Source organism: Geotrypetes seraphini, chromosome 3 (genome assembly GCF_902459505.1).
Source record: "Geotrypetes seraphini chromosome 3, aGeoSer1.1, whole genome shotgun sequence".
NCBI classification, from domain to species: Eukaryota; Metazoa; Chordata; class Amphibia; order Gymnophiona; family Dermophiidae; genus Geotrypetes; species Geotrypetes seraphini.
Genome location: NC_047086.1, coordinates 410,210,276 through 410,224,280, shown reverse-complemented (window position 1 = coordinate 410,224,280; position 14,005 = coordinate 410,210,276). Strand labels below are relative to the sequence as shown.

The 14,005-nt window shown below is 47.0% G+C and overlaps 1 protein-coding gene across 1 annotated transcript in view; it reads left to right on the top strand.

Moving 5' to 3' along the window:
* CUL9 (cullin 9) overlaps window positions 1-14,005 on the top strand; it is a 535,945-nt gene that overhangs the window by 388,778 nt on the left and 133,162 nt on the right. The window contains exon 32 of the mRNA XM_033937681.1: window positions 7,115-7,260. Coding sequence (XP_033793572.1) covers window positions 7,115-7,260 — 146 coding nt within the window. The remainder of the gene's footprint in view (window positions 1-7,114; window positions 7,261-14,005) is intronic.

The window sequence follows — 14,005 nt, the reverse complement described above, 5'->3', positions numbered from 1 at the left end:
GTGTGCTCTTGGAGTGGTACATTGGGGAAGCCAAATGGGGGGATACGATTAGAACAAAGTATATTTGGTCCAGGTCCATTGCAGTATAGATTGTGGTCTTCCTTTCCAGAGAGACAGTGGTTGGCGGTGGTTACTAACCCTTTTTTAGTTCATTTAATTAAGGTTTGGGGGAGGGCAGAGAGTTAGTCTCTTCATTGACATCATTATGAGGGGAACCTCAGTTTCCCGGAGGTGGGATGTATCGGGTATTTGAGAGGTGGGCCGCCTTGGGGTTGGTGACATTTTGAGATTTTCTTTACATGGGGGGCATAGTGCCTTTTTCGGTTCTGCAGCATACTTATGGGATTCCTGAGGGGGATTATTTGGCTTACCTCCAGGTGAGACATTTTATGAGTGCTCAGTGTAAGTCCTCAGTAGAGGAGGAACACTTGGAAAATTTATGGCTTTTGTTATGCCTTTATAAATATTGGCGAGGTAGTACGGTCCCAGTTGGTTCCTTTTGGACATCTTAGGAGCATGATCTGGGGAATGCTTTTTCTACTAAAGATTGGTCTGTGATATGTGCTAAGGTGGGTAAAGCAACGTCTTGTGCGGTAATACAAGAAAATGCCTATAAGGTTCTCTCTCGGTGGTGCTATACACCAGAGAGGCTACATAGAATGTATCCCCAAGTCTCTGCTCTGTGCTGGCGTTGCTTCCTTTTTGCATATCTGGTGGGACTGTGCGGTTTTGTCTTCTTTTTGGAGGGGGTTGTTGGGTACTTGAGTTGCACTGATGCCTCAGAGTTGTCTGTTGGGGCTTTCTGATGTCTGCTCTAAGTGGCAAACCCGCTTATTGAGATGGGGCTTGGCAGCAGTGAAATGTTTGATAGCGGGTTCTTGGAAACTTCCTACAAAAGATGAAAAATGGAATTGCTAAACTAAAAAATGCTGGGAACCGATATGTGGAGAGTGATGAGGAAAAAGCAAATGTGCTAAACAAATACTTCTGTGTTCACAGAAGAAAATCCTGGAGAAGGACCGAGATTGTCTGGCAAAGTTACATGAGAAAATGGAGTGGATTCTGCGCCGTTCACGGAGGAGAGTGTTTATGAGCAACTTGAAAAACTGAAGGTGGACAAAGCAATGGGACCAGACGGGATCCATCCCAGGATACTAAGGGAGCTCAGAGAGGTTCTGGCGAGTCCTATTAAAGACTTGTTCAACAAATCTCTGGAGATGGGAGTGGTTCCTGGGGATTGGAGGAGAGCGGATGTGGTCCCTATTCACAAAAGTGGTCACAGGGATGAGGCCGGTGAGCCTCACTTCAGTTGTTGGAAAAATAATGGAAGTGTTGCTGAAAGAAAGGATAGTGTACTTCCTTGAATCTAATGGGTTACAGGATCCGAGGCAACATGGCTTTACAAAAGGTAAATCGTGCCAAACGAACCTGATTGAATTTTTTGATTAGGTGACCAGAGAGCTGGATCGAGGACATATGCTAGATGTAATTTACTTAGATTTCAGCAAAGCCTTTGATACGGTTCCTCATAGGAGGCTGTTGAACAAACTTGAAGGGCTGAAGTTAGGACCCAAAGTGGTGAACTGGGTTAGAAACTGGCTGTCAGACAGACGCCAGAGGGTGGTGGGTAATGGAAGTCGCTCGCAAAAAGGAAAGGTGAGTAGTGGAGTCCCTCAGGGTTCGGTGCTGGGGCCAATCGTGTTCAATATGTTTGTGAAGGGTTAGAAGGAAAAGTGTGCCTTTTTGCAGATGATACCAAGATTTGTAACAGAGTAGACACCGAAGAGGGAGTGGAAAATATGAAAAAGGATCTGTAAAAGTTAGAGGAATGGTCTAATATCTGGTAAAATTCAATGCAAAGAAATGCAGAGTAATGAATTTGGGGATTAATAATCAGAAGGAACCATATGTGAGGAAGGAGATCGAGAGGGCTTTAAACTGAGGAGAGGGGGAAAGCCGACAGCTGATCTGATGTTGACGTTTCGGACAACAGTATCCAGAACAGATGCTGAACGGGCTGACTGCAAGGAGGAAGTAGAGAGACCGGTGAATCTTATGATCAGACAGCGAGGGAAACACCAGGTAAAGGGAGCTTGCTGGGAGGAGACTAAGGGGCATGGAGACACAGGGGGACTGGGTGGCACGAGGGCGAAAACTGAGGGCAATATAGGGGTGCCACAAGGCGAGGGGGATCAAACAGAGGCTCAAGGGATGATAGCCCAGGAGGGGGCCGGTAGGGCTAGAAAACCCAGAGGAAAAGCGGGGGAGTGGGGTGGCGGAAATGTGGGGAAACCGAAAGCTACGAGGGTAAAGGCTGAGGGCAAAGCAGAAGCACAGGGAACAGGAGAACTGCCCGAAATTCAAGAGGAGGCGGCCCAGGTAAATACGGAGGTGGAGGAAAAACGACGGGACCTGAGGTGCTTATACGCAAATGCAAGAAGCCTCATGGCCAAGATGGGTGAACTAGAGGTCGTAGCCAAGGGGGAAGACCTGGATATAATTGGAATTACAGAAACATGGTGGACAGAGGAGGATCTATGGGATGTGGCGCTGCCGGGGTACAAGCTCTACAGGAGGGACAGGACCCACAAGAAGGGGGGAGGCATAGCACTATATATAAAGGACTCTATCTACTCGGTCGAGATGGATATGGCAAAGAAGGCAGAGGGGCTAGAATCGCTATGGGTCCAATTGCCGGGAAACAAGGGTGCAGGCATAAAACTGGGGCTGTACTATCGCCCACCTGGTACGCCGGAGGAAATCGGACACGACTTGGAAGCTGAACTGAGACAAGAATGCAGGACTGGAAGTGTAACAGTGATGGGGGACTTCAACTACCCGGGGATTGACTGGAGTAGGGGTCACTCCAACTGCACTAGGGAAACAGGATTTGTAGAAGCTGTGAGGGAATGCTTCATGGAGCAACTAGTCAGGGAACCGACGCGAGGGAGTGCTACTCTTGACCTCATCCTAAACGGATTAGGGGGGCCTGCAAGAGGGGTAGAAGTGGGAGGACCACTAGGCAACAGTGACCACAAGGACGGTATTTGCGAGCATATCGAGAGATATGGCCTACTGAGAAGAAGCCAGCATGGATTCTGTAAGGGAAGGTCATGCTTAACGAACCTTCTGTACTTCTTTGAGGGAATAAGCAGTCGGGTGGACAATGGGGAACCTATAGACATCATTTACCTTGATTTTCAAAAGGCTTTCGACAAGGTGCCACATGAAAGGCTGCTTAGGAAGCTGTGGAACCACGGGGTGGGAGGGGATGTGCACAGATGGATCGAGCACTGGTTGTTGGGTAGACTGCAGAGAGTCGGAGTAAAGGGACAATACTCTGACTGGCGGGGAGTCACGAGCGGTGTGCCACAGGGATCGGTGCTGGGGCACATATTTATCAATGACCTGGAAAAGGAGGCAAAGTGCGAGGTTATAAAATTTGCAGACGATACCAAACTGAGCGGCAGAGTTAGGTCCAGGGAGGAGTGTGAGGACCTGCAAAGGGACCTGGACAAGCTGGAAGACTGGGCAAACAAATGGCAAATGCGCTTTAACGTGGAAAAATGCAAGGTCATGCATATAGGGAAAAAGAACCCGTTGTTCAACTACAAATTGGGGGGGGCATTGTTGGGAGACAGCAGTCTTGAGAGAGACTTGGGTGTGCTGGTGGATGCATCACTGAAGCCATCTGCACAGTGCGCAGCAGCCTCGAAAAAAGGCAACAGGATGCTGGGCATCATAAAGAGGGGCATAACAACCAGGACGCGGGAAGTCATCATGCCATTGTATCGCGCGATGGTGCGTCCACATCTGGAATACTGCGTTCAATATTGGTCGCCGTACCTCAAGAAGGACATGGCGGTACTTGAGAGAGTCCAAAGGAGAGCAACGAAACTGGTAAGAGGGCTGGAACACTGCCCATACGCCGAGAGGTTGGATAGGCTGGGGCTCTTCTCTCTGGAAAAAAGGAGGCTCAGGGGAGATATGATAGAGACCTTCAAGATCATGAGGGGCATAGAGAAGGTGGATAGGGACAGATTCTTCAGGCTGAAGGGGTCAACAGGCACGAGGGGGCATTCGGAGAAACTGAAGGGAGATAGGTTCAGAACAAATGCAAGGAAGTTTTTTTTTCACCCAAAGGGTCGTGGACACTTGGAATGCGCTACCGGAGGAAGTGATCAGGCAGAGTATGGTACAAAGATTCAAACAGGGATTGGACGGATTCCTGAGGGATAGGGGGATCGTGGGATACTGAGAGAGGTTCTGGGATGTAACAGGTATAGAAAGCTAACCAGGTAATAAGTATAGAAATCCAACCAGGTCGTGCATGTGCAAGACCGGAGGGTTAGGACTTCGATGGGAAGATAGGACTCAATGGGAAACCAAGGTGGCAAGGGGGCCCCTTCTGGTGACTCAGACAAGCCGTGATCTGTTCGGGCCGCCGCGGGAGCGGACTGCTGGGCGGGATGGACCTATGGTCTGACCCGGCGGAGGCACTGCTTATGTTCTTATGTTCTTATATATGCTAGGAGGAAAGAAGCTGATATGCACAGATGGGGAGAGGGACCTTGGGGTGATAGTGTCCGAAGATCTAAAGGCGAAAAAAACAGTGTGACAAGGCAGTGGCTGCTGCCAGAAGGATTCTGGGCTGTATAAAGAGAGGCGTAGCCTGTAGAAGGAAGAAGGTGTTGATGCCCCTGTACAGGTCATCGGTAAGGCCCCACTTGGAGTATTGTGTTCAGTTTTGGAGACCGTATCTGGCGAAAGACGTAAGAAGACTTGAAGCGGTCCAGAGGAGAGCGATGAAAATGATAGGAGGCTTGTGCCAGAAGACGTATGAGGAGATACTGGAAGCCCTGAATATGTATACCCTAGAGGAAAGGAGAGACAGGGGAGATATGATTCAGACATTCAAATACTTGAAGGGTATTAACATAGAGCATAATCTTTTCCAGAGAAAGGAAAATGGTAAAACCAGAGGACATAATTTGAGGTTGAGGGGTGGTAGATTCAAAGGCAATGTTAAGAAATTCTACTTTACGGAGAGGGTGGTGGATGCCTGGAATGCGCTCCCGAGAGAGGTGGTGGAGAGTAAAACTGTGACTGAGTTCAAAGAAGCGTGGGATGAACACAGAGGATCTAGAATCAGAAAATAATATTAAAAATTGAACTAAGGCCAGTACTGGACAGACTTGCACGGTCTGTGTCTGTATATGGTCATTTGATGGAAGATGGGCTGGGGAGGACTTCAATGGCTGGGAGAGTGTAGATGGGCTAGAGCAGTGGTTCCCAACCCTGTCCTGGAGGAACACCAGGCCAATTGGGTTTTCAGGCTATCCCTAATGAATATGCATGAAGCAAATTTGCATGCCTATCACTTCCATCATATGCAAATCTCTCTCATGCATATTCATTAGGGCTAGCCTGAAAACCCGATTGGCCTGGTGTTCCTCCAGGACAGGGTTGGGAATCACTGGGCTAGAGTAGGTTTTAATGGAGATTTCGGCAGTAGGAACCCAAGCACAGTACCAGGTAGAGCTTTGGATTCTTGCCCAGAAATAGCTAAGAAGAAAAAATTAAAAAAAATTAAAATTGAATCAGGTTGGCCAGACTGGATGGACCATTCGGGTCTTTATAATAATAATAATAATAATAACAGCTTATATACCGCAATACCGTGAAGTTCTATGCAGTTTACAAAGATTAAGCAAAGGTACAAGTTGATTGACTTTAAGAGGGGAGGAAGAAAGAGGGTTAATAGGACAGGAAATCCATTTTTGAGGAGAGAGTGATCAATATAACAAGTTAATCGCTATAGAGGGGAGAGAGAAGAGAGGATCAGTTGTCTAGATACTTTAGGAACAGGTGTGTTTTCTGCCATCATCTACTATGTTACTATGACTTGAGCTCTGTAATCCATTGGATTCCAGACACTATTCTTTGTTTTAAAAACATTTCCATTTTAGTGACTTACTGGCCTGCAATTCCCTACCTCTTCCTTACTTCCGCGTTTGTGGAGGGATAAGAACATAAGAATTGCCGCTGCTGGATCAGACCAGTGGTCCATCATGCCCAGCAGTCCGCTCACGCAGCGGCCCTTAGGTCAAAGACCAGTGTTCTAACTGAGACTAGCCTTACATGCGTACGTTCTGGTTCAGCAGGAACTTGTCTAACTTTGTCTTGAATCCCTGGAGGGTGTTTTCCCCTATAACAGCCTCCTGAAGAGTGTTCCAGTTTTCTACCGTTTTCTGGGTGAAGAAGAACTTCCTTACGTTTGTACGGAATCTATCCCCTTTTAACTTTAGAGTGCCTTGGAGAGGGTGAACAACCTGTCTTTATCTACTAAGTCTATTCCCTTCATTATCTTGAATGTTTCAATAATGTCCCCTCTCAGTCTCCTCTTTTCAAGGGAAAAGAGGCCCAGTTTCTCTAATCTCTCACTGTACGGCAACTCCTCCAGCCTCTTAACCATTTTAGTCGCTCTTCTCTGGGGGTCCCGGTTTATATTCGGGTCAATAACCCCTCCCAGAATTTTTTAAGGCCGCTGCCGCCAGGCTCTGCCCCCCTCCTTGCCTTATCATACCTCTGCCGTTCCCTGGTGGAGGTGCAGCAGGATCGGCAGAGATGTGAAGATAAGGTAGGGGGGAGGACAGAGGGCAGAGTCTGGGAGGGAGAGTGCAGAGTCTGACAGGAGAAGGAAGGGTGCTGGGTGCAGAGCCTGACAGGGAAGGGAAGGAAGGAAGGGTGCTGGGTGCAGAGCCTGACATGGGAGGGATGGAGGGAAGGGGGCTAGGTGCAGAGCTGGACAGGGCAGGACACTTGAATATTAAGCCGCCCACTTATATTCAAGTCAACCATTTTTCCTATGCAGGACTGAGTGACTTGCCCAGGATCACAAGGAGCAGCGCGGGGTTTGAACCCAGAACCCCAAGGTGCTGAGGCTATAGCTTCATCCACTGCGCCACACACACATATGTAAGGTGAATGAAATTATGGTGCTTGGGAGAGGGAATGTGGGTTATAATGTGATGGAAAGTGAGGTCAATGGATTGTGGTGATGACAAATAACAGGGGTACAGTGAAGATTTGTTCTTCTCTTTGAATGTTGCAGGTCAGAGCATATGTGGTCTGGAGAACACAAAGCCTCGGAGACTCCAGTGGACCTGGCTTGGACATGCAGAAATTGTGTATGGAGATGTCACCCTCCATGTCTCCACTCTGCAGATGTTTGTCCTGCTAAACTTCAACAGCCAGCAGGTGAGAGCTGATACGCTGGGGAAGCCCGGTCCATGTCAGGGGAGGAGGTCCATAAACTTGACTGCACAATTGACTTTTCTTAAGTTGTACTTCATTATGTTAATCATCATTATCATAATACAAACATAATCTTCTTTGTAAAAAAAATTTTTTTTTACAAAAAAAAAAAAGCAACGCACCTCAGTGACAGCAATGAAAGCTGTTCTTAAGTTTCAAGAAGTCGGGGAATCTGTGCCATTCTCAATCCCAGGGCAAATGCTCATGTGGATATTGAGCCAAAGATTGTTCTGCCCCTCCTGCCCCCACCCCACAGTGGCATACAGTCACCTCTACCCCATTCCACTCTCCCGAACCTGGCAAATTCAGCATCTTTCTCTCTCTTCCCCCAGTCCTGAAATGTACCTTGACAGGTGATCGGTAGTTGGATCCAGGGTTCTCTCTGTCGCACCCCACCTGTGTGAAAACAGTAAGTTGCATCAGAGTAGGCAGAACCCATCTGAGCAAAGGTCCCGAATCCAGCCTGCTTCAGTTGCTACACCTGGTATAAAATTCTGATTTCCTGGACCTGTACGTGGTCCACGTGGAAGGCTCAGCAAATTCATTGCAGGCAAGCTCTGCAGGGCTGAAAACCTGTTAATGAAGCACCAGAAATCCAGGCTGAGACATTTAGAAGAGCACAAAGAGATTACCAAGCTAATGACATAAGGATTCACCTCCTAGCCAAAGACAAATTGCTTCCCAACCCAACTCCTATAGTTTGTAACCTCTTCTGAGTGTGTGCAAGAGGCATCCAACAATTCAAACTTTCCCTTCTAGAAAAGGAATTAAAGGAGTTCAGTCAATCTCTGGCTTTCAAACTTTCTCAACTCTGGAATGAACTCCCCTTAATTCTGAGGATCCCCAGTTCTTTCCATAAATTTCCAAAGTCTTTTCTTTTTGCAATAGTAACATAGTAGATGATGGCAGATAAAGACCCGAATGGTCCATCCAGTCTGCCCAACCTGATTCAATTTAAATTTTTATTTTTTTCTTCTTAGCTATTTCTGGGCAAGAATCCAAAGCTCTACCCGGTACATTTCTCTTCGGCGTCTGTTCTTCTCTCCCCTCCGGCACCATTCAACCTCTTCCCCTTGTCTGTCCATCTCCCTCCCTTCCCCTCACCTTCATGGGTTCTTTTCAGAATCGAGGTTTTCTCTCCAAGCGGCCTGGATGCAAAAACCTTCTCACAGGTCGCACGCAACTACTCAAACTTCTCCTCTGATGCAACTTCCTGTTTCGGCCTGGGTGGCTTGCATCAGAGGAGAAGTTTTCGAGTAGTCGTGCATGACCTGTCAGAAGGCTATGGTGTCCGGGCTGCTTGGAGAGAACTTCAATTCTGAAAAGCACCTGCGAAGGTGAGGGGAATGGAGGGAGATGGCCTGACGAGGGGAAGAGATGCCCAGACTGCGATGATCTGGAGGGAGGGGGCTGCTGGACCGCGCAATTGCAAGGAAGGCTGCTGATCAGGAGGGGTGGGAAGGAAGGCAACATGTGGCAGCTACTTTACTGCAGGGACAAAGCCATTCTCCACTCCTCAGGGCGGTGAATGGCCTTGCCCCTGTACCCGCAGCTACCAATCTTTTTCACCTCATTCCTGCAGGTTACCTGTAGCTACCCACGGGTAACAGTCACCGTGGCATTCTCTAGTCCCAAAGTACAATCAGTCTGCTCTCAGTCTTCAGCAGGTGGAAGTGGTAAGCCTGTGCAGTCTTTCCTTGCTTTAGTGTAGGGCTGTTGGATGTTGTTTTAAATTAGCCTTCTTGTTCCTGGTTGTGATGCCAGATTGAGTTTGGGGGACCCTTTCAGGGGTCCGTCTGACCTCGGAGGTGCCACAATTGACTGGTCGAGTCCCTCCCCCCATTTCCCCCACTTCCCTAAATTTTTATCTTTAGAGGTGCCTCAGCTGTAAGCCTTGCCACCAACTACCGGCAAGGCATATAGCTTTGAGAGCCAGTGAGGTCTGTTCCATTGTAAATTAAAATTATATTGAAAAAAAAAAAGTCCTGAAGCAGTGCCGGTCTGCAGGGAAGCCTTCAATTAAGGTTGCCCTGTACCGGTAGCATTGAATATTGCTGCTCCTTGGGTTTTGGCCAGGTTCTAGTGACCTGGATTGGCCACCGTGAGAACGAGCTACTGGGCTTGATGGACCATTGGTCTGACCCAGTAAAGCTATTCTTATGTTCTTAACCGGCACTTTGTTTTTTCCCTATGAGCGCAATGAGCACTTTTAAGTTGCTGCAAAGGTTGCTGGACCTCAAGGTGGTGGTCCCAGTGCCCCCTCGGGAGGTTCACACTGACAGGTATTCCATTTATTTCATGGTGATTTTTTCGGCCCATTTTTTGCATGAAGACCCTGAGATTTCTCATTCTGGCGGTCCAGCCTGGAGAGTTCCTGACTTCCTTCGATCTGACAGAGGCTTCCGATTCGGGCTTTATCTGCATTTTGCGGTTTGTTACATGGTGGACGTTTGGCCTCTTCTCCAGATGTTGTTCGGTTTTTGAGGGTGGCAAAATTGCTCCGTCCTCCAATTCAGTCTTCAGTTCCAGCCTGGAGCTTGGAATTTCAATCTGGTTCTTTCCGTGCTCGTGCGCCCTATGTTTGAGCCTCTTGGCTCCTGCACGTCGAAGGATCTTACTCTTAAGGCGGTCTTCCTAGTGGGCATTACTTCTGCAAGATGCGTTTCTGAACTGCAGGCTTTTTCATCTAGGCCTCCCTTCATGGAGTTCTCTAGGGAGCTTGGTGAGGGCATGAAACCTTTTGTAAAGACTTTAGCTTTTTCTGAGATACTGCCTGCATATGGAAAAGGAGAGCAAAGAGTGAAAACACAGAGGACTTTAATAGATGGCTCAGAGCCTGGTGTCATCAAGAAGGCTTCAGGTACATAGGAGGATGGGGAAATACATGGAAGGACAAGAAGCTATATTGCACTGATGGGCTACATATTACTACAGCAGGAAAAAGAAACCTTGCAGAGAAATTTAGACAATATTTTTCTAGGCATTTAAACTAGAAGGTGGGGGTGGTGTATGTACGAAGGACAATTATAGAGACCACCCCCGGCAAAAGAAAAGATGTGATAGTAGTAAAGGCTGCAACATAAGCAATATCAGCAACTCATTTCTTAGTATTGCAACGGAAAGTGAAACGACACAAAAATCCATACAAAAAGGAGATTATCGCTGGAAAGCGATGACCACAAATGCTCGCAGTCTAAGCAACAAAGTTCATGATCTGCAAGCCCTGATATTAGAGGCAGATCTAGATATTGTTGCTATCACAGAGACATGGTTCAGTGAATCACATGGATGGGATGCAAACATACCGGGATATAATCTTTTTAGGAAGGACAGAGATGGTCATAAAGGTGGAGGAGTAGCTCTCTATGTAAAGATCAATATCCAAGCGACCGAAATGCAAGGGACCTGGGGAGAGGAAGAAGCGATATGGATTGCTCTGAAAAGAGAAGATGGAACTTCTATCTACGTGGGTGTAGTCTACAGACCTCCGACTCAATCGCAGCAAATTGATAAGGATCTGATTGTGGATATCCAAAAGTTTGGAAGGAAAGAGGAGGTTCTGCTGTTGGGAGATTTCAACCTGCCGGATGCGGACTGGAATGTTCTGTCTGCGGAATCGGAAAGAAGTAGGGAGATTGTGGATGCCTTTCAAGAGGCTCTGCTCAGACAAATGGTGATGGAACCCACAAGGGAAAAAGCGATATTGGATCTGGTCCTCACAAATGGAGAGAGTATCTCTAATGTTCGAGTGGGTGCTCACCTGGGTAGTAGCGATCATCAAACGGTTTGGTTTGATATAATGGCTAAAGTGGAGAGCAGCCGCACGATACTTAAAGTCCTAGATTTCAAACGTATGGACTTTAATGCAATGGGAAAGTACCTGAAGAAAGAGCTGTTAGGATGGGAGGACATAAGAGAAGTGGAAAGACAGTGGTCTAAGCTGAAAGGAGCGATAAAAATGGCTACGGACCTTTATGTGAAGAAAATCAATAAAAACAAGAGAAAAAGGAAGCCGATATGGTTCTCCAATCTAGTGGCTGAGAAAATAAAGGCGAAAGAGTTGGCGTTCATGAAATATAAAAAAAAACAAGAAGAGGAGAGCAGAAAGGACTACAGGGTGAAACTGAAAGAAGCCAAGAGAGAGATACCTTTGGCGAAGGCACAGGCGGAAGAACAAATGGCTAAAAATGTAAAAAAGGGAGATAAAAATTTTTTCAGATATATTAGTGAAAGGAGGAAGATAAAAAATGGAATTGCTAGGCTAAAAGATGCTGGGAACAAATATGTGGAGAGTGATGAGGAGAAAGCAAATGTGCTAAACAAATACTTCTGTTCTGTGTTCACAGAAGAAAATCCTGGAGAAGGACCGAGATTGTCTGGCAAAGTTACACGAGAAAATGGAGTAGATTCTGCGCCGTTCACGGAGGAGGGTGTTTATGAGCAACTTGAAAAACTGAAGGTGGACAAAGCGATGGGACCAGACGGGATCCATCCCAGGATACTAAGGGAGCTCAGAGAGGTTCTGGCGAGTCCTATTAAAGACTTGTTCAACAAATCTCTGGAGATGGGAGTGATTCCTGGGGATTGGAGGAGAGCGGATGTGGTCCCTATTCATAAAAGTGGTCACAGGGATAAAGCAGGAAACTACAGGCCGGTGAGCCTCACTTCAGTTGTTGGAAAAATAATGGAAGTGTTGCTGAAAGAAAGGATAGTGTATTTCCTTGAATCTAAGGGGTTACAGGATCCGAGGCAACATGGCTTTACAAAAGGTAAATCGTGCCAAACGAACCTGATTGAATTTTTTGATTGGGTAACCAGAGAGCTGGATCGAGGACATATGCTAGATGTAATTTACTTGGATTTCAGCAAAGCCTTTGATACAGTTCCTCATAGGAGGCTGTTGAACAAACTTGAAGGGCTGAAGTTAGGACCCAAAGTGGTGAACTGGGTCAGAAACTGGCTGTCGGACAGACTCCAGAGGGTGGTGGTTAATGGAAGTCGCTCGAAGGAAGGAAAGGTGACTAGTGGAGTCCCTCAGAGTTCGGTGCTGGGCCAATCCTATTCAATATGTATGTAAGTGACATTGCTGAAGGGTTAAAAGGAAAAGTGTGCCTTTTTGCAGATGATACCAAGATTTGTAACAGAGTAGACATCGAAGAGGGAGTGGAGAATATGAAAAAGGATCTGCAAAAGTTAGAGGAATGGTCTAATGCCTGGCAACTAAAATTCAATGCAAAGAAATGCAGAGTAATGCATTTGGGGATTAATAATAGGAAGGAACCGTATATGCTGGGAGGAGAGAAGCTGATATGCACGGACGGGGAGAGGGACCTTGGGGTGATAGTGTCCGAAGATCTAAAGGCGAAAAAACAGTGTGACAAGGCAGTGGCTGCTGCCAGAAGGATTCTGGGCTGTATAAAGAGAGGCGTAGTCAGTAGAAGGAAGAAGGTGTTGATGCCCCTGTACAGGTCATTGGTGAGGCCCCACTTGGAGTATTGTGTTCAGTTTTGGAGACCGTATCTGGCGAAAGACGTAAGAAGACTTGAGGCGGTCCAGAGGAGGGTGACGAAAATGATAGGAGGCTTGCGCCAGAAGACGTATGAGGAGAGACTGGAAGCCCTGATTATGTATACCCTAGAGGAAAGGAGAGACAGGGGAGATATGATTCAGACGTTCAAATACTTAAAGGGTATTAACGTAGAACAAAATCTTTTCCAGTGAAAGGAAAATGGTAAAACCAGAGGACATAATTTGAGGTTGAGGGGTGGTAGATTCAGGGGCAATGTTAGTAAATTCTACTTTACGGAGAGGGTAGTGGATGCCTGGAATGCCCTCCCGAGAGAGGTGGTGGAGAGTAAAACTGTGACTGAGTTCAAAGAAGCGTGGGATGAACACAGAAGATTTAGAATCAGAAAATAATATTAAATATTGAACTAAGGCCAGTTACTGGGCAGACTTGCACGGTCTGTGTCTGTGTATGGCTGTTTGGTAGAGGATGGGCAGGGGAGGGCTTCAATGGCTGGGAGGGTGTAGATGGGCTGGAGTAAGTCTTAACAGAGATTTCGGCAGGTGGAACCCAAGCAAAGTACCGGGTAAAGCTTTGGATTCTTGCCCAGAAATAGCTAAGAAGAAAAAAAAAAAAAAAAAAAATTTTTTTAATTGAATCAGGTTGGGCAGACTGGATGGGCCATTTGGGTCTTTATCTGCCGTCATCTACTATGTTACTATGTTACTATGAGCCTGTCGTGCTATGGCAAGAGTTGGTTGGCCCCGCAGGGAAGAAAAGCAGGGAGGGAGAACTCGGCGCCAGCTTGTTCCCGATGGCGGCTGTGGTAGCCTTTCCCCGATGGGTGGCCAGCTGTGCACCCCCTTGGGGCGTGCACCCGGGGCGGACCTTCCCCCCCCCCGGTACAGTTTCTGTGTCGGTCTGTAGGAGCGATAAAGAAGGAGAAATTAGGTCCTTACCTGCTAATTTTCTTTCTTTTAGTCCCTCCAGACCAGTACAGACCCTGCCCTGTCGTTTTTATTCAGAGTTTTGTGCAAAGAATATGTTTTTTTCTGCAGTGTCTCTTTGTCTGGGTTGTTAGGGAGATTATAAGAACAGCTGTGTTTGGTTCGTGTGGCATAACTGGCAAGCTCTCTGTTAGTTGCTAATCTCCTTCTGGGAGTGATGTTGTTGTTATAGTTC